This window comes from Nicotiana tabacum, chromosome 17 (genome assembly GCF_000715075.1).
Source record: "Nicotiana tabacum cultivar K326 chromosome 17, ASM71507v2, whole genome shotgun sequence".
NCBI lineage: Eukaryota > Viridiplantae > Streptophyta > Magnoliopsida > Solanales > Solanaceae > Nicotiana > Nicotiana tabacum.
This window is the reverse complement of record NC_134096.1, coordinates 125,015,203-125,040,674: the sequence shown is the minus strand read 5'-3', so window position 1 is coordinate 125,040,674 and position 25,472 is coordinate 125,015,203. Positions and strand designations below refer to the sequence as shown.

At 36.8% G+C, this 25,472-nt stretch overlaps 1 protein-coding gene across 13 annotated transcripts; it reads right to left on the bottom strand.

Moving 5' to 3' along the window:
* Positions 1 to 3,886: 3,886 nt before the first annotated feature.
* LOC107787237 (alpha,alpha-trehalose-phosphate synthase [UDP-forming] 1) lies at positions 3,887 to 23,850 on the bottom strand. Of its 13 annotated transcripts, none has more exons than XR_012701467.1 (22): positions 23,672 to 23,850; positions 23,437 to 23,584; positions 22,210 to 22,591; positions 21,919 to 22,016; positions 21,290 to 21,678; positions 20,337 to 20,451; positions 20,102 to 20,203; positions 19,545 to 19,695; positions 18,301 to 18,389; positions 14,226 to 14,274; positions 13,518 to 13,618; positions 12,502 to 12,689; positions 12,138 to 12,255; positions 10,727 to 10,903; positions 10,536 to 10,658; positions 10,368 to 10,455; positions 10,130 to 10,260; positions 9,956 to 10,054; positions 5,064 to 5,484; positions 4,920 to 4,972; positions 4,221 to 4,323; positions 3,887 to 4,096 (listed from the first exon to the last, which is right to left on the bottom strand). XR_012701467.1 is itself a non-coding variant. In XM_075235025.1 (20 exons), the coding sequence occupies exons 2-19, from the start codon at positions 23,476 to 23,478 to the stop codon at positions 5,080 to 5,082; spliced, it is 2,847 nt and encodes a 948-aa protein (XP_075091126.1). In that variant the 5' UTR covers positions 23,479 to 23,584; positions 23,672 to 23,850; the 3' UTR covers positions 3,887 to 4,096; positions 5,064 to 5,079. The 13 variants fall into 13 exon arrangements, 5 of the variants coding, with proteins under 5 accessions (XP_075091126.1, XP_075091127.1, XP_075091129.1 ...); XR_012701470.1 differs by having other exon boundaries at positions 23,711 to 23,832; XR_012701468.1 differs by lacking the exon at positions 4,221 to 4,323.
* Between the last annotated feature and the right edge of the window lie 1,622 nt (positions 23,851 to 25,472).

Here is a 25,472-nt window from a genome sequence, read left to right as displayed (position 1 = left end):
GTCTAGTTTTTTTGTTCAGTAACAGTTTCCATCTTTCTTTCTTATGCTAAATGATTTGACAAAACCATATTTTTTACTATAATCAGATAAACCCATAAACTCGAGACTACATCTGCCTCTTGAGTATAATGAGAATGCGAGAAGAAAGAGCATAAATTGCTAGGCAACTTGCTTTGAATCATTACTAATAGAATAGACGGTGAAGTTATTTTCTTGGGAAAAAGATCTAACTAATGCACGATACATATATAAATGTTATGTGATGATATTTTTTCATCTTTGAATTAATATATTTTTCGGAATAACGAAAAATTAAGATGATGAGACGCTAATGTTATCAGTATAATTAAAAGTATAATTAAAAGAAGCAAGGGAGTACCGCTAATTGAGAAATGACTGTCGGGTTTGTAACTACATGCCAATCAGCCTTCTAAATTATCCCATGTAATTATTGCTGATGATGACCCAAAAGAGATAATTGTGCCTTATAATTTTTCATCCCATGATGACAAGAACTTTGAAATAGAACATCTCAAAGATTCAAACACACAGAGAACATAGAAACTGTTCGGAACAATAATAACCTATTATGAAGGTATGCGTCCCTTCAAACAAATTTGTTACTTTAATTTAATTTTCTTCTAAGTAGTTGTTGGCCAGCTTTTTAGGACAGAAAATTTTCGGGACATTAGTATTTGTTCCGAAGGATTACATCCCTTCAAATAAATTTGCTGCTTTTATTTAATTTTTTATAAGCGGAGTAATTAGATTTTTAAAAAGGATAAATATATTTGACTTTTAACTTTAAGGGTTTATGCTTTTAATATAATATATATATATATATTAGGTCTTGTAAATTGGAAAATGAAGGAAGACGATGGATTAAGCCGTAGAGGGGAAAGAGCGAAAAGGCTATCTTATCCTCTACTCAAGAAGGGGATAAGTTTCAAGTAGTGCATGCTAGTGTTATTTTTGCTTTAAGCATGGTGGGTTAATTATAGATTAGATGTGTACAAGTTGAACCGAATATCGATTATAAAAAAAACGACATCTTTGTTGGTCTACCTTTTTTCTTGTACTAAATGTAGAGGCCAGATTTTATCCATTTTCTAAACCTTGGCACTAGCTATAGGATCAAACTCAAAAGGAACTCATTTGTTAGCCAATAGCTTCTCCTGCTCAAAATCTTGGCATCTCAACTTCAATTTTTTTTTTTGGGGGGGGGAGGGGGCGGGGGGGTGCAATTACATGTGAGATCCCCTTGGATAACTAGAAAAGACATCATTAACAAATGGAGGGGTCTATTCTTGAACTTGGGCATGCTAGCTAGCGAGGTCACCTTGACACCAGTTTGCACCAGCATATGCAACTTTCCATCTAACTTGCCCTTATAACATTGACCTTAACTTGTTTTGTTTCTTCTAAGTACTTTATGAACTTGGAGTAACATTCCTTTTGACACGTTCATTCATTTGCGAAAAAAGAAGAAGCAATATACGCAGTATCCGAAAAGTTACTCCAAAATACCTAATTAAGAAAATGAACCCAAGAAATGTTAGGTAATTCCTTTCCAAGAATGTGACCTATTTTTTGTAATATTAATTTGACCTTATGGTAGTAGATACCTGATAGGTGCATGCGCACAACTTTAATTTGCTCGGATACGAGCGTCGATCGTTTAAAAAAATAAAAAAAGAGAAAGAAGAGGGAAACTTTTGTAGGTTCCCCACCCTAAAAGAAGCAAAGCTACGAAATTGGGCATGGGTAAGTGGTATATGAAGAAACTCGAATGGAACTCACAACTCTTCACTACTCCATATATGTAATTTACAAGGTGGAAGTAGCTTTAAAAAAGGACCACTAAACCAATTAGGCGTGCAGAACTGAATTTCAAACTCACATTCTAATTTTGTGTCTTCTTCTGCTTCAAAAGTTTTGCATAATTGGATCGAATTGCCCATATATATCCCCTTGACAATTCAACTTCAACGCCCTAAAGAATATCTCTATAACATCCATAGCTTTTGCTCTCGTTATTTTGGCGTTTTTTAGAAAGCAGAAAGTCCCATTTCTTTCTTCTTCTTTATTTCTTTTTTATTTTGAGCAAATTGTGTACGACTTTGACTTCAGACTAAATCTATCCCTCCTAAAAGAGAATATTTTCTGGGATAGATAGATTGTTTGAAAGTGATATAGTGCCTGTTTGCATTACACGGATAAATATGCCGATTTCAGAGAAGTAAGAGGTCTGATATAATGTGAATTTTGATTTCATATCTTTGTGGGAAAAGTAGAAACAATAATCTTTTTGATTTATAAAAAGATTATGCCATATTTACCAGATCCATTAGAGAAAAGCGTTAGCAATTTCAAGCTTTGTATCTTATCTTATTTAATTTGATGATGCATTTGTATCTTATCTTATTTAATTTGATGATGCATGCACATGGTGCAAGTAAAAAAAAATTATAATGGTAGTCTCAGGGTCAATTTGTGCTCGATTATTTTATAGGTATTATTTTTGTCATTGTTAGAATTTGAACTCTATTTTTTCTTTCTAATGGTTTTTACTAATTTGGTTGAAGTGGTGCAACCAATTATTATTATCCTCAAACATGTGTGCTTCATTACATTTACACGATGTTGGTTTTAAAGCTAAGCAGTGGATTTCCAGAACGGGAGGTTGAAATGCAAAATTGAGTGAATGGTTAGGAAGACATATAGATAGATACACAAATGATTAGTACTTGAGAGCAAGATGATATTATTGGTGTTTTACGTACATACAAATAATCGAGAAGTACTCTTCATGATTCTGATCCAGAGTATATTCATATCCATTGCGTAGGTAAATAACTATCAAGAACGATGATTTATGTATGCTTTCTTGAAAATAAGATAAAACATTTTATTTTGTAAAAATAATTTGTCTGGGGGAAATGGGAAGAAGGGCAGAAAGGAATCAAAATGAAGAATCACATACTGTTATGGACAAAATGTGTACTCTAAAAGGATGTATTTAAGAATTAGTCAGTGAAATGTCCTGACTCCTGAATTATCCTGAAATTAAGATTTTTAGTTTAAAATTTTAAGACAAAAATAAATCCCTAAATAACATCCCTGAGAATGGCTGTATGTGCACTTGTCCCATAACAAATCTTGATGATTCTGATTGAAGCTTGAAAAGTGGAAGGAAATAGAAATTTAAATCTAGAGAAAAAAAGGGTACATTCTCCAAATTTGTTAATCATGCCAAGGCAAATATTGAAACTCAATTTGAAGGGAAAAAACATTTATTTGTAAGATTGGCTTTTCGCGATTGGTTTCCAGATTAGGTGACTTTGAGGATATAATGATAATTGAGAAATGGTTCGACTATATATATCACACTAATTGAGGGGATTAGCAATTCCACAGGCAAAGTGAGATTGCTAATTCCCTTTTCATCCCTTTTAAATTTTGTACGCTACTGAATAGAATCTACTCCCTCCAATCGATATCATGTCTTTTAAATTTTGTACTCTTCTCACGAAACATTTAACAGCCTTAATCACAAGGTATTTGTTTAAACTTTTATACTCAAATTTCATCCGGGTCAATTGATTTTGTGGCTCTTTACAAACTTATTTTTAGTTTTATGACCCTACCTCTTTCTTTTCTTTTTTTTTACGTATGGGAGATTCACTTTTACACGTAAGAGATCTGTCATTTACAGATAAGAGATCTAAAAAGGTTATTTTTTTTATTTTAAAATTATAAAGAGGCATGATGTACAAATAGCCCATATAAATTTACAACGTATATATGTTATATAAACACAAATGTATATTATCTAAAGGAACTGAAAAGGCAATGAAAATTATGGATGAAGAAAACACATCTAAAGGAAATGAAAAGGCAAGGCATATGGTTCTATAAAATCCAACCAAAAGGATACCGTTTACAAGCCAATCCCAAGGGTCCTGTGGACATTATTTCTACTAAATTTTCTTTCAGGGGAATTTCTTCTATTTATATGCTTAACTCTTGGAAAGTACAAGCATGTTTCCTCAGCTGTGAATGAACGCGATCGTACTATCCCTCCCCGAGTGTCTGTCTGCATGTAAAAACAGTGCAGCATCAGCAGTCACACTTTCCACAGCTTGAAAGGAGGTTTAGCATATCCAATAAGCTAAGATCAAAAGACCGGATAAGTAAATAGTGCCAACATGTTCCATTACTTTTAACATGTAGACAACATAAGCTAAACTCAGCAAGAACGGTCTAGAAACACCGTGGTGCAGTATTATTTTGCCGTATCAGCAGATCTGATGTGGTCTGTACCTAAAAAAAGAAGATAGATACTCAAGTTTATGACTGACCTGTATCCTATTACATGATACAGAATATTTTTCTTTATTCAGATAACATTATCTCAAATTAGTCAACTTACTGTACCTACATGCAGGTTAGGAATAAGATCTTGACAGTACTGTCATATATCAATATGATAAATAAATAGTTTAAAACTAATTTTAAAATGTCAAAATATGAATGAATCAATCGACTGTACTTTAATCCCAAATTAGCTTGGTTCGGCTATATGAATCCTCTATATCTGTTCCACTACTAAAAGGATGTTACATCAAGATAATAATCAGTAGCTTTAGATTGTTAAACTTAATTGTTCTCCAAAAGTCCTCCAATTAGGGAAAGTGATGCACTAAGTCATGACAGACAAAAAAAGTAGGTCAACTAATATGGAAGGATCAACAATCTCACAGTTACATGAAGTAACATAACAACCAAAAAGAAAATGGGCATGTTTGCAGTTTCATTATCTGTCCTATCCCGCTTTATGCAAAGGTTGTGTTAGAAATTGTATTTCTTGAAGATAAGATTTGCTGCTGGAGTATAAAAACAGAGAAAGAAAGGCCAACCCTCGAGCTCAACTTGGTAAGGCTTGTAGTGGCTGTAGTCTTGGTAACTTTTCCTAATGGATAAGTTTAACAATATACTAAATTAGCCCAAGATGTTTGGTCACAAGGTACACATTACCTGAAATGAGTAAAATATGAATGTACCTCAAATAATAGACTTCTATTTGTACGAAGAAGCAGCTCTGTAAGATGAACAGTAGGCCAGCTCTTTCAGTAGGGACACAACATCAGCTGATGAACCAAGAAGGTATCTGGAAGTAGAGCACTTTCTACCAACTGCACAAGAGAAGTAGTTATCAGCCTTGAGGTCAAGAACCGATGACCCTTCATGAACTGTCATTCTATCACGCATCATGGACCACCAATTTCCATTTTCATTACTGCCAGCTTTCTTGTCTAAGGTTGAGGCTTGCTGGGAAACTTTGTAACTAACTGCCCAATGCCCACTTTTACCAGCTGAATGATTTGAAGTATTTCTATTGAGATGGTTAGCTATCTTGGTTCTTGTAGTTGCTGCTTGTCCAAGAGGAAGCTCTGGCTCAAAAAATGAATAAATATCTTCATCCTGAAAGAAGTTTATTCCAAGCTAAGTGTTCAAGGAAAAGAAATACACAAGAAAGAAAACAACGAGTTGTACCTAAATGAATGATTGATACATAACAATTTTTCATGAGCAATATTCAAAGATGGAGGCAAAATGAAGCTACTAGCAGTGAGGTTCTGTGAAGCTCTTCACAAAGCTGCTGGGCAGAGCGGGTGGGAATAGAGGGTCTTTCAAGCTCCTCGCCAATGAGCAGTTGAAAAAACTTAAAACCAAAAGTCGCCTAGATTCTAGAGTCCCTGGGAGAGGAACATCCAGGAGTATAAGAGCAATGTTATTAAAAGCCATCTCATTGTCTCTTGAATCGATGAAGAGATGTGAAGCAAGAGGTTATCGCTTCATGGGTGAGGCCATAGGCTTCATAGAAGTTTGTGCTTCAAACAATGACGCACAAATAGATTCCACCGAAAAGCAGACAGTTGTTTGAATCACAATTTCAGGGAATTGGATTAATATCAGCACTTTTTTTATCACGGTAGTGAGGGCGCCAACTTGAGCGCACCTCGACTATTCCACCAGAACCAGGTGCCTGCTATCTCCCACTAGCATTGATACCAGGCAACTCTCATATCGGCATTATTGTATGTTGGATATTGAATTAATTGCAATTTGAATTATAGTCGTTAATCAATATATGTTTAGTAAATTTTAATGTCATAAATTGTGCACTTCAAAGAAGCGCGCACTTCACTTCTGAAGGACTGAGAAACAGCAAACTACTACAGCAGACAGACAAACAGGTTGATGATGTAACTGAAGGCAAACGAGGCCCCCAAAAGGCCACAACAGGCTCGGAAAAATCTGCAGCCATTAGAGGGGTCCGGAGAGAAGTCTGTGGGGTACCATATGCTATCTTGCTCAAACTCGGGTGCGGGTATTTGATACAGGTGAGGATCTATAGGTCGGATTCTTCATCACATTAATTTAGGATTCGAGGGTATGGATTCAAGTGCAAATACGGGTACTAGAATACGGCCAATAAATGTAAATTACGACATATAAAGTATATATCTCGATTAATTAAACTTACTGAACTAAACTAAATTCAATTCTTTATAATCACTTAATATTTTATTCATAAGATATCTTTAATATTTTATTCATAAGATATCTTTAATATTTTATTCATAAGATATCTCGCGTAATAGCAAAGCATTCTCTTACTTTGTATAACTATATATATAACTACCATCTCTTCTCATGGAAGACTGAGTAGATATACCCAGACAACATGAGGGAAGGCAATGGAGAAAGTCAAAGAGGCATACAACAACAACCCAGTAAAATTCCACTAATGGGGTCTTTAGAAGGGTAGTGTGTACGAAGACCTTACCCCTACCCCGAAGGAGTAGAGAGACTATTTCCGAAAAACCCTCGGCTCAAGAAAACAAAAAGACAAAAGGACAAAAGGAGACAATATTAGTATCACCACAGCAATCATAGGAAAAATAAGAACACCATGAAATCCAGAAGAAAGATGCAAAGCAAAAGCGATAGCTAGTAAATAGGTCCTTCACCGAAAAGCGAAATAGTAAGACACAACATTGCCACTAGCTATCTTAAACAAAAACCCTACCTGGCTAGTCCCACAATGGTACGAAGTAAGGCAAGACTCAACTACCTTCTAACCTACAACCCTAATACTCGACTTCCACATCTTCCTATCAAGTGTCATGTCCTCGGAAATCTGGAACCTCGCCATATCCTGCCTGATCACCTCTCTCCAATATTTCTTAGGCCGCCCTCTACCTCTTCTCGTGCCCTCCACAACCAGTCGCTCACACCTACGTACCGGAGCATCTGGGCTTCTCCTCTGAACATGTCCGAACCATCTAAGTCTCGCTTACCGCATCTTGTCATCAATGGGAGCCACGTGCACCTTCTCCCCAATATCATCATTTCTAATCTTATCTATCCTAGTGTGCCCGCACATCCAACTCAACGTCCTCATTTCTGCTACTTTCATCTTCTGGATATGTGAGTTCTTAAAGGGCCAACACTTAGCCCCATACATCATGGCCGGTCTAACCACCGCTTTATAGAACTTACCTTTGAGTATCGGTGGCACTCTCTTGTCACACAGGACTCCAGATGCTAACCTCCACTTCATCCATCCTACCCCAATACGGTGTGCGACATCCTCGTCGATCTTCCCTCCCCCCTGAATAACTGAACCAAGGTACTTGAAGCTGCCTCTACTCGGGATGACCTGTGATTCAAGCCTCACATCCACGCCCACTTCCACCGGCTCAGCGCTGAACTTACACTCCAGGTATTCCGTCTTCATCCTGCTCAGCTTGAAACCCTTAGACTCAAGAGCATGTCTCCAAACCTCCAGCCTCTCGTTAACACCGGCTCGCGACTCATCAATCAGAACTATGTCATCGGCGAATAGCATGCACCATGGCACCTCCCCTTGAATATGGTGTGTCAACGCGTCCATCACCAGGGCGAATAAGAACGGACTGAGCGCAGAACCTTGGTGTAACCCCATTACAACCGGAAAATGCTCAGAGTCGCCTCCTACTATTCTAACTCGAGTCTTAGCCCCATCATGCATGTCCTTAATCGCCATAATGTAGGGGACCGACACACCTTTTGCCTCCAGGCATCTCCAGAGAACTTCTCTAGGTACCTTGTCATACGCTTTCTCTAGGTCAATAAACACCATGTGCAGATCCTTCTTCTTCCTCTCTGTACAGTTCCACCAACCTCCTAACAAGGTGTATAGCTTCTGTAGTCGAACGATCCGGCATGAACCCGAACTGGTTGTCGGATACAGACACTGTCATCCTCATCCTCGCTTCAACCACCCGCTCCCACACGTTCATGGTATGACTCAGTAATTTGATACCCCTATAATTGTTACAACTCTGGATATCACCTTTGTTCTTATATAATGGAACCACCGTACTCCACCTCCACTCATCCGGCATCCTCTTCGCCTTAAAAATAACATTAAACAACCTAGTCAACCACTCCAAACCTGCTCTCCCCATACACTTCCAAAATTCCACCGGAATCTCGTCTGGCTCGGTCGCTCTGCCCCTGCTCATCTTACGCATAGCTCCCACTACCTCCTCAACCTCGATACGCCTGCAGTACACAAAGTCACCGTGACTCTCGGAATGCTCCAATTCGCCTAGCACAATATCCCGATCCCCTTCTTCATTCAGAAGGTTATGAAAGTAAGTCTGTCATCTCCTCTTAATCTGGGCATCTTCCATCAATACTCTACCATCTTCGTCCTTGATGCATCTCACTTGGTCCAAATCCCGAGACTTTCTCTCAACTTGGCCAGCCGGAATAACTTCTTCTCTCCGCCTTTTTTCCCTAGTTCCTCGTACATACGACCATAAGCCGCAGTCTTAGCCTCCGTGACAGCCAGCTTAGCCTCCTTCCTAGCTACCTTATACCTCTCAATGCACGCTCTCCTCTCCTCCTCTCCTATGCTCCCCACTAACTTCAGGTACGCTGCCTTCTTCGCTTCCACTTTACCTTGGACCACTTCATTCCACCACCAGTCTCCTTTGTGCCCACCAGAGACGCCCGTCGAGACCACTAACACCTCTCTCGCAGCCTCCCTAATACAGTCTGATGTCGCTGACCACATAGTGCTCGCGTCACTACTGCTCCACCACGCTCCCATAGCCGACAACTGCCCCTCCAACTCTTGGGCTTTATCCTTAGTTAAGGATCCCCACCTGATTCTCGGTCTTCCTCGAGCAGACCTTTTCCTCCTCTTTAACATAATACCAACGTCCATCACCAAGAGCCTATGCTGCGTCGCGAGTATCTCACCCGGAATCACCTTGCAATCCTTGCACAACCCTCTATCACACCTCCTGAGGAGGAGATAGTCAATCTGAGTTTTCGCCACTACATTTTGAAAAGTAACCAAATGCCCCTCCCTCTTTGGAAAGCTAGAGTTCGCAATCACCAACCCAAAAGCCTTAGCGAAGTCCAACAGCGATGTACCTCCTCCGTTCCTCTCCCCAAAACCGAAGCCTCCATGCACCTCGCCATAACCACCTGCGGTCGACCCAATATGCCCATTGAAATCCCCTCCTATGAATAGCTTCTCAGCAGGCGGAACCTGGCGCACAATCTCATCTAACCCCTCCCAGAAGCGCCGTTTAACCTCTTCATCTAGGCCCACATGCGGCGCATAGGCATAGTGTGCACTAAATATCAGCAAGGACTCAACAATCTTTGTTAAGATGCAATCTGCCACAAAATCCAACCACAAAACCATGCCAAGTTATATGTTGCGCAGAGTTTTTAGGTCAAAAGGGAGTTCCTACACTGCAATTTAAAAGCTTAAGTGTTCAGACTGGTCAAGTATATATGCTGTTAGCCATAACTTTCATCCAAATAGAGCATTTAACAGTTAATTCAGCATTTTGTCAACCATAACATAAAAAAGATTACACACCTTTGGCAGAAAGTGCCCTATGCATAAAACATAATCGATTGGTGCCTTCACATCATTGTTATGCACTATTTCTCCCAAAATACGATCAATTGCTGCCCCCTGTACCAGAATAAGCTGCATAAGAAAATAATCAATTTAACACAAAATGAACATTCTAGGAATGCCAGCACAGACCTTAGTAACACCAACTGCTCGAACCTCAACAGATCGACTACCCTGGACTACATCTACAGAAGCATTTGAAATTGGGCCTGTCCACAAATGTTGCAAGAGATCTTTTGATTGAAGTCTTCCAAACTCGATATCTGCATGCTCAGAACCCAATAACAGAATGAGTAGTCCAAAACGACAAATAAACATAAGGGTATTTATTTGATTAAAGATGGACCTAAATTGGGCATAGACTAATGACCTGTATATTTATAGTTCCAAACAAGTGAGGTCTCACGAAGCTCAAAATGAGAACGAGGGGTCCTCTCAGTGAAATACTCAAATACATGCTGAAACAAATGAAGATAGACTATGATTTCAAAAACTTCACAAATTTGAGACAATTCAAGTTCAAAATACAGTGTTTCACCTTCACGCTGTCAGCCCAATCCATATTTAGATTTTCAGGCATCGTAGTCATCCAATTCCCCTCTGTTTGTCGCAAAAACATTCCATGTTCAGCAGCCAACCACATCCTATATTCTCCAAAATTCTGTAAATGAAGTCAGTCAACAAATATAAATGCTGATAGAAAGACGTTAACTTATGTAAGTAGGACACCTCATCAAGAACATTCCGGTCACTTCCACTGAGGACAACTACTGTCGTTTTTGGGTCATTACAGAGCTTTCTTAAAGGTTCTTTTAAATCTGGATGCAACTTAAGCTCCATTTCTTTTAGTTGATCAATCCTTCTTCCCTGGGCGTCCACTGGCTCTGTTAATGTGGCATTGAAACCCTGAATTACAGAGAATGATTGTCAAAACCAAGTATTCCATATTTAGGGAACTGCAAAGCAGCTTATCCCCTGTCTTCGTCATTCATATGTTCAAAACTTTTGGAACTATAATGAGAAGGAGCATTCAAAACACATACTAAATGAGACAAATAGCTTAGCGCAAGCAAAAATACACAGTAAATTGGACATTTAGTTTGACTAATGCTCTACGATACAGTCCCTCTCCACTTCCAACAGGCCCAATAGACTATCTATAAATTAACAAATGGAATAGTAGAGAATAAGTGGAGCAGTGAAGGAAAAATAACTATTTTACCAATAAATATCATGACTAAAGCTAGATAGAACTTTTCGTTCTCATTTGGGCAAGTTCCAAGGAAGCTTTTCTTGGAAGAAAAAAATGTGACTTTGAGAAAACGGCAACATCAGAACTACCTTGTCCTCAGCTAATAATATAAGTAGGTGAGACATCGTAACAGAGAAAAAAATATAAGTATCCTAGTGCAGAAACTCCTTAAATGTGCATAACCTTATGCAACAGCATCACATGTACCCTACAAGGATAGTTTCTTAAGACGACATCATCCCTTTGATATTACAAACATTTGTTCGACAAAAAACAGCAAAAGTTTATCATGAGACATATTTTGATAAAAGCCAGTTCAGCACTTTATGTTCAAATATGTCAGGCAGTAATGAGCAACACAACAGACTGCAGTCCCAGCATTGATTGGGATCCTATAGTAGTAAGGTGAGGTTAAGTAAACATGTGCAGCAGTAATGAAGAAATGACAGGATATAGATACATCAGTATCTGGTCAAAACAGCTATATGTTCAGTCTTTCCATATCCTTTATCAAATTCGTGAACCAAAAGTCAAATAAATGGTTTGAGAAGGCAAAGGAAATAACATCCTGAGCAAAGCAAGCCCTAGAAATCCGTATAGGAGCTACGACAATTGCTTCAGCCTGAGCTGTTTTAAATGCACGCTTTTAAAACATTATCTGCCTTTATGAACAACTAACTGTACAAACTTCATCTTTCAATAGAATGTAGAATTCACCAGCAGTGTCATACTGCACCGGTTTCCTGGATTTTGATCCTTTTGAGTTGACACCAAGTACTAAGACCATAATAATATATATAAAAATTATAATCAACGGGTGGAATTAGGATTTTACAAAAAAAAATGCATATAATATTTTTGCATTTTGGGGAAAGGAAAAAGGACTACCAATATAAGCAATCGATTATTTGATCGCAAGTAGCGCTCGATAGCCAATTTGGTTGGTAGCTGAGGTGGAATTTGTCTAGTCCTCAGTTGAGCTTCAACAACTGTATCATTGAGTTCGCTGCATAGAAGAAGAAAAAGTAGTAGCATCAGATTGCACTAGGATTGACATTGGGCAAAACTGATTAAAAGAGTGTCTGAGCAAACTGTTTGTCTTGTGACCGCTTAATTGATATTGTTATTGATTTAGACTTCAAAAAACGTGAAAAGTACATAATGTAGAGCATAAAGGGGGGTCCTTTATTATCAAAATACAAATGTGACAAGTTTAAACCATAAGAGCTACTCTGACACATTAAGGATATACCTTACAAATGTTTCAGCCCATTCCTGGGAAGTGTGAGTAGTGACATGCATGAAGTTATGGTGATGTCGTTTTTCTCTTTCATGGGCGGACATTGTTAGAGCATAAACAATAGAGGACGCAAGTTCAGTAACATTCCACGGGTTCACCAAAATAGCCCCAGCACCAAGAGACTGTGCTGCACCTGCAAACTGTAATTAAGGAAATATTATGCAAGAATACAACAATATGCCTCGGTCCCAAACAAGTTGAGTCAGCTATATGAATCCTCGCTGACCACGTTACTCCATTTAAGTCATCTCATGCCAATGTTATGCAAGAATATGCCACTCATATCATTTGTATAGCACGTCTACATGTGCAGTAGCAATCTGATGTTTAGTAAACAGTATTTATAGGGAGGAAGAGTTTATCTAAGGATATGATGCCACTTTCCATCCTGAATCACATTCCAAAGGGCTTCTGAATTCTAGAAGCCAATGTAAACTTGCATACAGAAGTTGAAGTAGAAATAAAAGCAACAAAATAGACACTATCATATATCCCTTTTTGCATGTTGAGGTATTCATTACCAACACCAGACAAGGCCTTTGCAATACTATATCTCTATCTTCTTAGGCAAAACATTAAGATTTCCATTGGAGCTTCTTTGCTACTAAGACCATGGTTGAGAAGGTGAACATAGTGAATAGCTCAATCCCAAAAACAAGCTCAATCATACAAAGAGACTACAATCATACTTAACCTATATGGGATGTTAACAACCCTCACCCCTTCCCCCCATGCTCAAGGCTGGCCGTCTGGAGCGTGGAGCAACATAATGTGTGTGACCCAACATTAGGTAGCCCAACATCGAGGATGAGCCTAGTTCTGATGCCATGTTGAGAAAATAACCTAGCTCCTATATCAACCCGAAAATCTAGCTCAAATGGTGAGAATAGGTCATATGCATACCGATCCAGGATTCCAAAAATGTTATTAGTGAAATCAAATCCATAGATAAAAAGAGAACTGCCTACCTCACTTAGAATTAGGACTCCTTTCTTGGATGCTTGGCAGGCCACAAACTCATAGCTGACAAGATTCATTCCATCCCTCAGGGATGTAACTAGAGCAACAACTAAACAAAATCCAAGAAACAGAAAAACAAGTGACAAAAGGAGCAAAAAGTGTATTCGGGAAAACTTTAGGCATTTTGAAACTTACGAGTGTTATCAGAATCATCATAAAATTGGTGGTATGAATTAAAAAAGAAATAAAATGTTAAAAAATAAATTATTATGTGCTGCAAACAAGAAAGATGCCACTTGTCCTTTCAAGTTTCTAAAGAGTAAGTTTTTTTGGCCGCCCATCTAGCATCTTTTTTGCCCTCAACATATACTATCATACATGGACATAGCCAAAAATCTAAAAACTAAATAAACAGTAGTATTAGTACATTCATATGTCAGTTCAGGACATCATCCTAGGACTGATAAGTAATTTGCACTCTTATAAAAGTTTTGGCACAGACGGCTGCAAGTTTTGCTTTCTTTTCTTCAGATATTGAGCAGGCAACCCCTTGGGAATGTGTTGCTGTTTTCCTTTTTTCCCTTCCCTATATCTGTCCCTCTCTATCAGAAGATTTCAACTATGTTTTCCACCTTCTAACCATATTAAAGTTATTTCCAGTATAATTTATAGGAAGATAAGAGGCAGTTTACTTGTAAGGGAACAAGAATGAGTACCAGTGACAGCATAAATTGCGCACAGTGCATTAAAATCAAGAGAGCGGTCCTGTAAATATAAAGAGAATATCATTAGAATCTTCACAGGGCTATGGCAATCGCTCATAAAGCAAAAAGGAACGATGAGAAGAAGTGGCAGAAAAAGCTGAAATGAGAATAAGAAATACCAAATGCCACCAGCCAGAATCATGAACTCGTTCTCAAACTCAAATATTCACCCTTCAGTTTATTTTAGTGTAAAGTGGAAGATCCGTGTTTTATATCTAGTTGGCTTGATTCTTGGGGACATAACATCACATGTAGTCAATGCTTCTGTAACCTAACACCATCTTGGTATATCTATAAACTTTAGTTGACTTACCCCCCACAAAAATATAAAATAAAAAAGCACCCTCTAGGAGTGAAAAAAATTCCAATAGGAACCATCCCTTTTCAAAAACATTTCCTCTTATTATCAGCCACTTCATTAAACACTGTTGTATTCAAGCAACAAAAGTTAAACTTGAAACTTAGTGCTGATACAATTGACTCAATTCCATGATGTTTAACTGACCATCAATCTCAGACTGTAGACCTATAATTAATGTTTTCTACTCTCAGAAAAAAGTAATTGACAAATCCCATCAATGAAATGAAAGCTTTCTTGGGAAAATGACACCACATGAAATCTATTCAGAGGATATGCAATTCCAGTAGAAAAGATAAAGAAAAAGATTTTCCCGGTTCAGAGGATTTGCAATTCAAGTAGAACAGATGAAGAAAGATAAAGATTTTCCCGGATCAAGAGCAATATATTTTCTAATTATATATGATTAAAACCAAAGAAAAAACACGGAAGAACCAGACCTTCAGTATAACGACGTGACCTTTTTGATTAAGATGTAAGTAAGTATTAAAAGCAAGCAAAAGAGAATGTCATTCAGAGAAGATAAGATTGATGGAACCCTTCACGCAGAAATGCTACACCAACAAAATAATTCGGCTTATTTTATGTTACTGGTTAGTGTTATAGACTTTGTCAAAGTATTGGGTTTTATCCCTTCCGATAAGTAGAGTGATGTCAAAGTGTTGGGCTTTCCTCTGCCACGAAGTAGTAAAATTAGAAGTGAAATGTTTTTTTTTCAATCCATTTCAGAAATTAGGTTTGCATTAATTGACCTGATGCCTCAAAGTAGTAGTATTTGAAGCACGGAAACTATACTTTAAGGATTTGACTATGCAGCATTACCTGATAGAGTTTGGATGAGTCTATTTATCCAGCAGAAAGCTGTAGCAATACAAGGTTTCCTGACATAAACTAGCTGCTTAATCTCTAACAACAGCCCAAACACTGTGTGTATTAAATTACCAAGAGTTAAGTGTTAAAGGTAAGTAATTCCTTAGTTTGTCCTTACTTTCCCATCCAGCCCAACTACAATTCGGAAGACGACAAATTGGTATACTCATAGCCATTCCTATATGCCAAGAAATTTTTATATAAGACTTTTTCGGGAATTACTTGAATGACATCTCAAGAGTTAATACAGTATCCTTTTGTATTTGTCGCAATATTTCTTTCACCTGTAGTACAATAAATATCTAAAACTGCCAAGTGCGTGTCCTCATGCTCAAGGTTCAACTGAGTTTCTGTATTGACATAAAAATCAGAAGAAGTCTGATCTACCATGAAGATGAGAAATTTTCAAGGAGTAATTACTCTCAGAATTGCTTTGAACATCCTAGTAGGTTATATCAAAAGGATACCTAGAATCATTAATTAAAAAATGACATCAGAAAAAATGAGCGCTCCAACTTTAAGAAGAATTCTGAAGTAATCTAGTATCTGTGCCCCACCTTTAATAGAAGCTGGGGAAAAAAGGCAGAGTCAGGAAACACCCATAAATGTCCAATCCAAAGAGGAAATGATAACAGAAGTCTTTCCATGAATAAAGAACATTTTATAACGGGATCCCTTTGGAAGAAATGTTTTTCGCATAAGGCACAAAGTAAAAGGACAAAGATTTTCTTGAGTATCTACAGATATGGACTACCCAAATTATAGCATAATATCAAGACACCATAGAACAAACAAAGAAACATAACTGATGAATCATCCACTGATCTGTTATTTGGGTACACTAATCGAGAAGATAAATAATATGCAAGTTTTTAATCATAATGAAAGGCCTTAACATTTTAGCAAAGATAGGATTCACATTGAGATTCCTTTATGTCGCATAACATTGAGTACTATTGAGAGTCGTTTGTGTTGTAGCATCAAAACTTTTTGATATTTGGTCCATTTCTTCTATAATTATGCATGTTATGAGTTACGAATGACGAAGATCTTCATTATGACTTTTATATTTCAGTTATGATAGTTTCCTTATAAGTAAAATTGCCATGGTGCGTACTACCTCACATTCCCAACTCCACTTTTATTTTATTAAAACAGTGGTGTTCGGGCCATCGTGTGCACTCCTCGAATATGGCATCGGCTACCTGCTACCTCCACATGCACAAGCACCAGTTAACTCTACCAACCGAGACTTAGGCAGACACGAAGAAATCACCTAACGTGTTTTGTCTGCTGGGATTTGAACTCTAGCCTTCCATTGTTTTCAACCCTCGGTGCTGTCCAACTCTACATTTTACCCTAAACAGATGTGAATATCCATGCTAAGCAGGTGTATTTATACCATAGTACCTTGAGAAATTCTTATCTGTGTCTGCAATCGTAAAGTTTTAAGGAGTGAACTTACAGGCCGAGATGAAGCATAAATAAGTTGAAGTGTGAATTTAGAGACTTAATGAAAATAAGAGTAAAGGAAAAACAATTTTAACCAAATGTTGAGTTTAATGCGCTTTTAATATATGCCCGTTTGGCACTTCACACCTTGTTTTTATCTTTTTATGATTTGGTACCTAACTTCATACTATTAAATGTATAAGATGCAAACTGCTGGCTCAAAATTAGATTCTGAGTCATGTGTCAATCCAGCAAACAAAAAGGAAATAATTATCATAATTAGACATGGGTAAGGAAAGGGGCAGGAGGGTTGGATTGACAAAAGAGAATAGAAGGAAAGTAAATGAGTTAGGGGTATGGCGAGGATCCAAATTCAGCACCAGGTTAAGAGGTGGCAAGGGGTGAAGGGGAGGAGATCCGCTGCAAGGAAACCAGTCTCCCCCTTTATACTTGTAAGAAAACACTCAACATTTTGGGCAAGAGATGAGTTTCTCAACTGTAACGTTTCAGCATCAAATTGTAAAATTAACAAATTTTGCTGCAAAGTAACAAATGTTGAATACTTCACCCTGTAAAATGCTTCTAACTCTACAATACTCCTTCAAAGACATAGGTATTAATGTCACCATTACATCAGAGGATTCAAAAAGGTACTCCTAAGACCTTTATTGTTATATCTTCTTTATTTATTTATTTTGATAGAGGGGAACCTTGGAGCAACGATAAACTTATCTTTCATGTGACCTATAGGTCACATGTTTGAGTCGTGGAATCCGCCACTGATTAGACTGCCCACATCACACACCCCTTGGCGTGCAGCCCTTCCGTGGACCCTGCGTGAACGCGGGATGCTTCGTGCATCGGGCTGTCATTTTTTCTGTTTTTTTCTTTTTGTAAGTCCTTATCGTTTGATCATTATGATCTAGTGTTAAAATGGGGAATGGGAGACAGTGAACATTTTTGTAAAGGAAAAATGACAAAAAACAACTTGGGGAATAACCAATAACCTGTTAATCTTACTTTAAAACTCAAGCAACTGAGAAGACCCACTTGAAACAGAATGAACAATATCATACCGATTCAACATTTTAAGAAACTGCACGACATCCAGAAATTACAGCATTCCTAAAATTTAAAAAACTTAAAATGGAAAAAAATAATTCTCAAAATACAGAAGAATCAATCATTGAAAATAAAAAACAAAACAAGTTGCACCAACTTAGGACTTTACAAAAGTATCAACAAAATCAAATTGCAAAGCATTAGAGCCTAGCATGATTAAAACAGTAATACATATCCATTAATATCAACAATTAAATTCATACTATAAAGTAACAAGAGACAGACCAAATGATGGATCGGGACAGCTGTTAGAGTTCCAAATCTTCCATTGATGCGTCCCACAATTTCATGTACTTGGCACGTAAGCTTTTGATCTGCTCAACAGGTTTAATAAGGAAATCCCATGATAATTATCAAAATGTTTAACAAATAACAAGGCTTTCTTGGCAATAATATACCTTACTACCCATATGCGGATTTTATTTTCAATTTTACAAAGTTAGTCTAAAAATCAGAAGTTTTGAGTCATCTTTCTCAATGATAATTTGACGATAGCATATATATAATGCACAATAATTTTAGAAATTACACTAACAATTAACGATTCAATACAAAAAAAATCTTGAAAGATCATTAATTACTGTGCTTTACTGCTTTATAGATATGAATTTTTCTACTTGGTGCAAAATCTTTTCTTCTTTTTTTTGAGGAGGATATAAACGAATCTTTTTTTTTAAAATCAGAATCCACTCTTTCCAACTTCGGAACTCAGAAAATGATAGGCCTACCCCTTGATCCTTCTGCAATTAAGTACCAAAATTGGTTCATTTGATTCGCCAGCAGGATTCAAACTCTTGATGTACCTCGCCCTCAACATTACTCCTGTTTACAGATCTTCTCTTCCATTCAGTCCACTCGAATTTGCACTGTCAGTCTTTGAACATTCGGAAGATTTCTCACAGGCAAAAAACAAGGGACTTTTCCATAGAAGATAAAAGTACTGACTTATATTTCTTAATGCCGTTAAACTAGGGTTAATTACTGCATAAGCAGTGTCTTTTTGCCCTATTCAAAAGATGTCAGATCAGAAGACAGAGTCACCTGAGATGAAAACAGAAAGTGAGTGAGCTAAGAAGAGGCTATTAGAAGCTGACAAGGTTCACGATCTCGAGCGAGGAGGAAAAGGGAGAATGGAGAAGATAAGAGAGACATCGGAGAGATACAAGCTTAGAGAAGAATACCAGAAAGATGCAATGTTGCAGATAGGATTATCGGAATTTTAGAGAGGAGGAGCTTTTATCTGTAGAAGTTTTTAAGGATCTTCTATTGCAGTTAACAAATTCGAATTCATTAAGTTCGCGTATCACAATCCAAGAACATCGTCATTTTTCCTTTCTTTTTCTTTCCAGATGTTCTTGACAACTAGCAGTATTTTTGTTCACAAAATCTACAAGACATGATTCAGTAGTAGATGCAGATTATATGCTGTAATTAAACAACAGAAATAAACTTGATGACAAGGAACATACACTCGGGGACATCTGTCCTGGTTGGCACTGCAATTTGTAGCAAAACTACCTTGTCGCGCCAGTCTGGGTTCTCTTCGAGGAATTTCTCAAATGCCAATATTTTTTGGGGAATTCCCTTAATCATATCCAGACGGTCTACGCCCAGCATTACCTGTAAATTAACAAATTGCCAATCAAAAATCAGTAAATAAAGTTTATTTAGGTTTCCATCTTTGCTTCTCTTCAATTTTCTTCCTTTATTCTCAGTCATCCCATCTATTATATAGATGGTCATCTCACTTTTTAAAAACAAGTTGTAATACTGTGTAATCAAGGTCTAAGGCAACTCTTCTTGTGATAATGACTGAGATGGGATAATATATCTGTTTTCACCTTTTTTTCTATATTCCAATTTTTTGGTGTTTTTACGAGGAAGCATACATCAAACTGTTGCACTGAGGATGACAGAAAATTTGAGGAGTGAAATAATTAAGGCATTCCATATTTCGAGCTATACTGATTGAATGCTGTAAAAAAATCTGCATCATGGTGATCTAAGATTTTATTCTGGAACGAACCTTTCTGCCAGCAAATCTTTCTTGCAGTTCTTTGATATGGTGCTTGACTGGAGAAAGCTCAAGAGCTCTAATGAACCGATCAGAATCTATCCCGATAGGGAACTGTTCATCCAAAGGATCCAGTCAATATATCATCCATAACCTTTTGCAAAAGTAGAAACTTGACTTAAGTTGCAAATGATGAAAAAAGAAAAAATATAAAACATTTAAAGCTATCAATAAATGCTTCATATACCGCAGCAACACGCGTCAGCTTTCCTTGGTCCTCCACTCCTTCAGGTGTGCCCTCAAGCCCAAGAATGCGAGTGCAAGCACTAACAAAATGCCTTGCATAATCGTAAGTGTGGAAGCTGTAGACAAAATCAAAAAATCCAAAACCGGAGTCAGCTGAAAGCTCTTAACATAAAGGACAATCTAAATCCTCTTGCTGCAAAATTATGAAGTACAGAAAATTTTCATAGTTCAGAAAATAGTCATGGATTCAAAATAAGCTGAACTTCGTGATGTTAATGAGGCACTTATCCCCTTACTAAATTTACTGATGGTATTTGAAAACACAAGCAGTTTGTTTCCCTGGTGGTATGCTTCTCAAACCCTAATTTATCCATCACCATCACAACAATAAGAATTTTCTCATTCTAAACCTCTTGAGGCAAGAAAAAGAAAAAAAAAGTAAAAAAGTAAAAGGGAGAGTTTGATTTTCTTTAAAAAGTCCTTCATTATCATTACCTTGTTGCTTCTTTAATTAACCAGAATTTGCTCACAATATGTTAAACACTCCTTCCCAATAATAGGCATCAACCAAATTGGACACAAATGGTATCAAACCTTTATTCCTTCTTCTGAATACTACTTTAAGATAGTCTTTAGGAGAAGGGTTGGTTAGTGCTTACACTAATCTAGACCGTCCACAGACGATCTTGTTACGCATTGCATCCTTAAGAGTTAAAACTGCTTTACATTCTTTTCCCCCAGATTCATTTAAGGTATAATATCTCGTGGTGAAACAGCACGAGAACATTAGTTGGTACAATCGGTAAGCGTCTCTTATGCTCTTTCTAGGTAGCCTTGTCCACTCCGTTACACCGATCTTGAACAATACCATAATTCAAAAGTGATAGTTGTTTGCAATACCTAAGCAATTTGTGACAATATTTGAATTATTGAAAATAGAGATAAGTGACTGACCCAACTAAATCAGCAGCAAGAACTGCTCTTAACAGCTCTGATCGAGATGGCAATGTCCTATGAATTTCGGATGAAGGAAAAGGTGTGTGAAGAAACCAACCAACTTTCATTTTACTATTATACTCTTTAAGGCATTTTGGTAGAAACATCAGGTGGTAATCATGGCACCAGACGACATCACCCTCTTGATAATGCTCATTGATGACATCAGCAAACATCTGGTTTGCCTTCTTGTATGCAGCAAACTGGGACTGGAAGCTACGGGTGGTTGCAAGACGGTCTTCTTGCGGAAGTGGGAGATAATGGAAAAGAGGCCATAGAATGTTATTACAATAGCCGTTGTAATATTGGTGAACAGTTTCTTGATCAAGAAAAACTGGAATGCACCTCTGCAGTCATGTAAACAATAAAGCACATAAAAATCCAACCTTTTTATGGTAGTTGTTATACAGATATTAAATTTGATAGCATGCATCAAGGTAAAATCTTTTAGATGAAGTTCAGTATTTTATGACATGTTGATGTGGCAACAACATATAATAGGCGGTATACAGAAGTAGAGGCTCTACACATATCACTTTGTTGACAAGTATATATCAAGAATTTAAATTGGGACCTATTTTACAAACCTTTTCAGCTAGAGCTTCAGTAAGTGATCTCTGACCAATTTCATCAGATACATTCACCCCAGCCCACCCGATCCAATTTGCTTCAAACTCATTGACACCTTTAACAAAATAAGAAGACATCAGTTAGCACACATACAAGATGATAAGAACCTCACTGAAGCTCAAATGTAGTAGATAATTTAAGAAGATAAGGAAATGAACAATGCCTGCAGAGAAAAAGAAAGAAAGGTATCAAGAGCAAAATGTGCTAGTCATTTTTCGTGTATATAGAGCATTATTTTTTTGGCTTACCCAGCAGCGCTCGAACTAAACCCCCTACACTAACTTCTAGAGCCCATGAATCTTCGCCTTTCCTAACAGCAGAAACAGGCAACCGATTTGCCACAACCAACAATCTTTGCTTTTGTGGTCGTCCATCTAGCCTCTCAGAGCCATCAGAAAGGGTTTTTGCTGCTACAAGTCCTTCAATAAGCTCTTCATCTCGGGTTCTCTTATCGCCATCTGATAGACAGAGTTCAATTCCATTTACAGAAACATCTGAGTCTCTGTAGCCATCTCTTATGCCTTCATTTGCATATAGAGACCTGCTGGATTTTCGTAGTTCCCTTTCTCTTAAAAGCCTTTCCAATCTAGATGGAACACCATTATACTTGATTCCAGGCGTTTGTAGGATCTGTGTTTGAATTGAATTAGTATAAGTCATGAATCATATGATGCATTTATTTATTCACAAAGCAGATTATCTTCGCAAAAATTTAAAAATCATAACACTTCAGTCAAATGATACAATTATGAAAACATAACTTTTCCTGTCAGTTAAAAGAATGGACAAATTTCATATTCACCAAAAAGGACAATGTGAACAGTTATAGCGTCTGCGTCTCTTCCTTAAAAGTGACAATCTGAAACACATCCAATTAACTGTGAGGAAACTAATACTATAAGTTATGAGCTTTTTGGTTAATTTACCATTGCCCTGATGGAATACAAAGGTAGACCAAAAATGGGAAAAGGAGTTTTCACACAAGAACCAATCTTTAACAAACATTGAAGTTAATAATAAAGGGAAAAAATAAAAAAAACATCAACCAGAAAGACGGGGATGAAGAAGTAAAGCAGAAACTTTTAACTGAATTTCATGAGAGGAACATTTTACCTAGAATTAGCTGTTCCAAGGAAAAAAACATAGAACTACTCTATACATTAATTTGTTGCATTTAGTAGTGAAATAGTGAATGCATGTTCCCGCAATATTAACTCATAACGTGGCCTTAGATAACGAACAACAACATATCTATCACAGTTTCCCAAAACCCAATTCCTATTTTAAGTATATAATAAGAGAGAAACCAAAAAAGGAACAACAAAATCAATATCCATTTTACACAAAGAAATAGCACAAAAAGTAAAATTCAAGAACCAGCAACCAAGAGCACCCCCAATAAAACTCAATGCACAACCAAAAGATCTCAGCAAGTGTTAAAAAAAAAAAGGAATTTTTTTCAAGAATTAAAGTACCAAATTGTTCTGAGGAATGCGGGTATCTTCAATCGACTCCATCTTCAGCACCGACAATTACAACAACAAGAAAGACCCAAATGAGGAATTGGGATATTGAATTTGAAGTGGAAAGACAGTCCATATAGAGACATACCAAAGCTGCAAGCTGTCACAATTTTTGTATGTATTATGTAGAGAAGAGAGAAAAAAATCTGTAATCTGTAAATAGAGAAAGGAAAATGGAGAAACGAACAAGTCTAAGGGATTTTTGCAAATTTCATAAAATCCAAACCCTTTTGAGGAGAGAGTGTAATAGAGAAAGTTTTGCAGGAACACGGGTTTGGTTTTCTCGCCATGCAGATTGCAGCAGCTGTTCAAGGTTTCCCTTATGGCCCCTTTTGGCACCAAGCCAACACATGTTTCTTTTTTTTCAAATTATTGTTTTTTTAATGAGTAAATAAATAAATTACTACTCTCCAACTCTCAACTAACCTTTTTTTGCCCCCTAAAGTTCCAAAATTGAGCATTAATGACTCAGCAGCTGTATCGAAATTCTTTCTTTCTTTTTTTTTGTCTGTTGAGATTTCCAAGTCCTTTTTGTGACTTGGTGGTATTTCACTTCGGTTTTAAATTATACTCCCTCGATTCCAGTTTAGATGCGTTCCGAAAAGAATGGTCTTTTTTTAAATTTGAAAATAATTTAATTTAAATTTTTAATTTTATCTTCAATGACAAGTTTTTATATCCACATAAATACTCTGGCATATTTAACACTCACACAAATATTATGACTTGTTTAGGATCACATGTTCTAAAAGTTTTCGTTTCTTTCTTAAATTTCGTGACCATTTAAATAAGTTCACATAAATTGAAAGGGAAAGATTATGCTCCGTAAAAGGCTTTTCTTTATTAACAATATTATTTATTTGATTATATAAATATTTTTTACACCTCTAGACATAGATTATAAACTCGTATATTTCACTAGCATCCTATCAAAGCTCACTGTCTTAATAAAATTACATATTGCATTGGATTATTTGGTGCTAATTTATTTTAACCATTTGTCTGGGAAAAGAAAGAGAAAATAGAGGTAAAAATACGAAATGTCTTTTGCTTGTCTTGTCACTTGTGTAGTTATTACGGGAAAGAACAAGAAAAGGTGAATAAAATTATGTGGAGGAAGAAGTTCGTAGCATCCAACAAAAAGAATTCGAATACCAAAAAAATTAATCAATATTTCTCACAAAGCAAAAAAAAAAAGGAAAGGAATATTCTCCTTTTATTTAGTTTCTTTTCTCAATAAAAGGGTTAGAGTTTGTGGCTTAGTGAATTTTACTTGGCCATGCTTGTTTCTTGTTTTGTTATTGGATAAGTCTCCAATGAATATATACTTTGAATGGGCTCATTTTTCTTATCTTTTTCCTTAAATATCTGCTGCTACTATTTTTGGACTATTACATAGGATAGTAAAACTAACCCAAACTCATTTGACTTGCCCAATCCGTCCAAATTTTAATGGGTTTGGGCTAGAACGATTTTGAAAATGGATTTTTTTAGGATAGCTTAAGTTAACCCATTAAAACTCATCAGCCCAAATAGACCGATGATGATGCCCAACCTTGACCCATGAAAATGTTCAATCTTAGGAGTCGTTTGGTAGGGTGTATACAAATATTGTTGAATAAGGTGTATTAGTAATGAAAAGATTAATAATGCATGGGTTAGTAATGCAAACATTAGTTATGCAGAAATTATTTCTTATCCAGTGTGGTGTATTAAAAATTAAAATGCAATGCATAATTTTTAAGAAAATTAGTTGTTTACAAAAATGCCCTTCATATTCTTTAGCTTTAAAGAACTTTAAGGATAATTTTATCTTTACCCATGCTAATGCATGCATTAATAGCATTGGTATTGCTAATACCATAGTTTGCTATGTATTAGTTATACATAGGATAATACCAAATAGGTTGTATAACTAATACTTGCATTAGTAATACATAGGTTGAAAATGTGTACAACCCAAGGGATTAGTAGCACCAAAAGCTAAT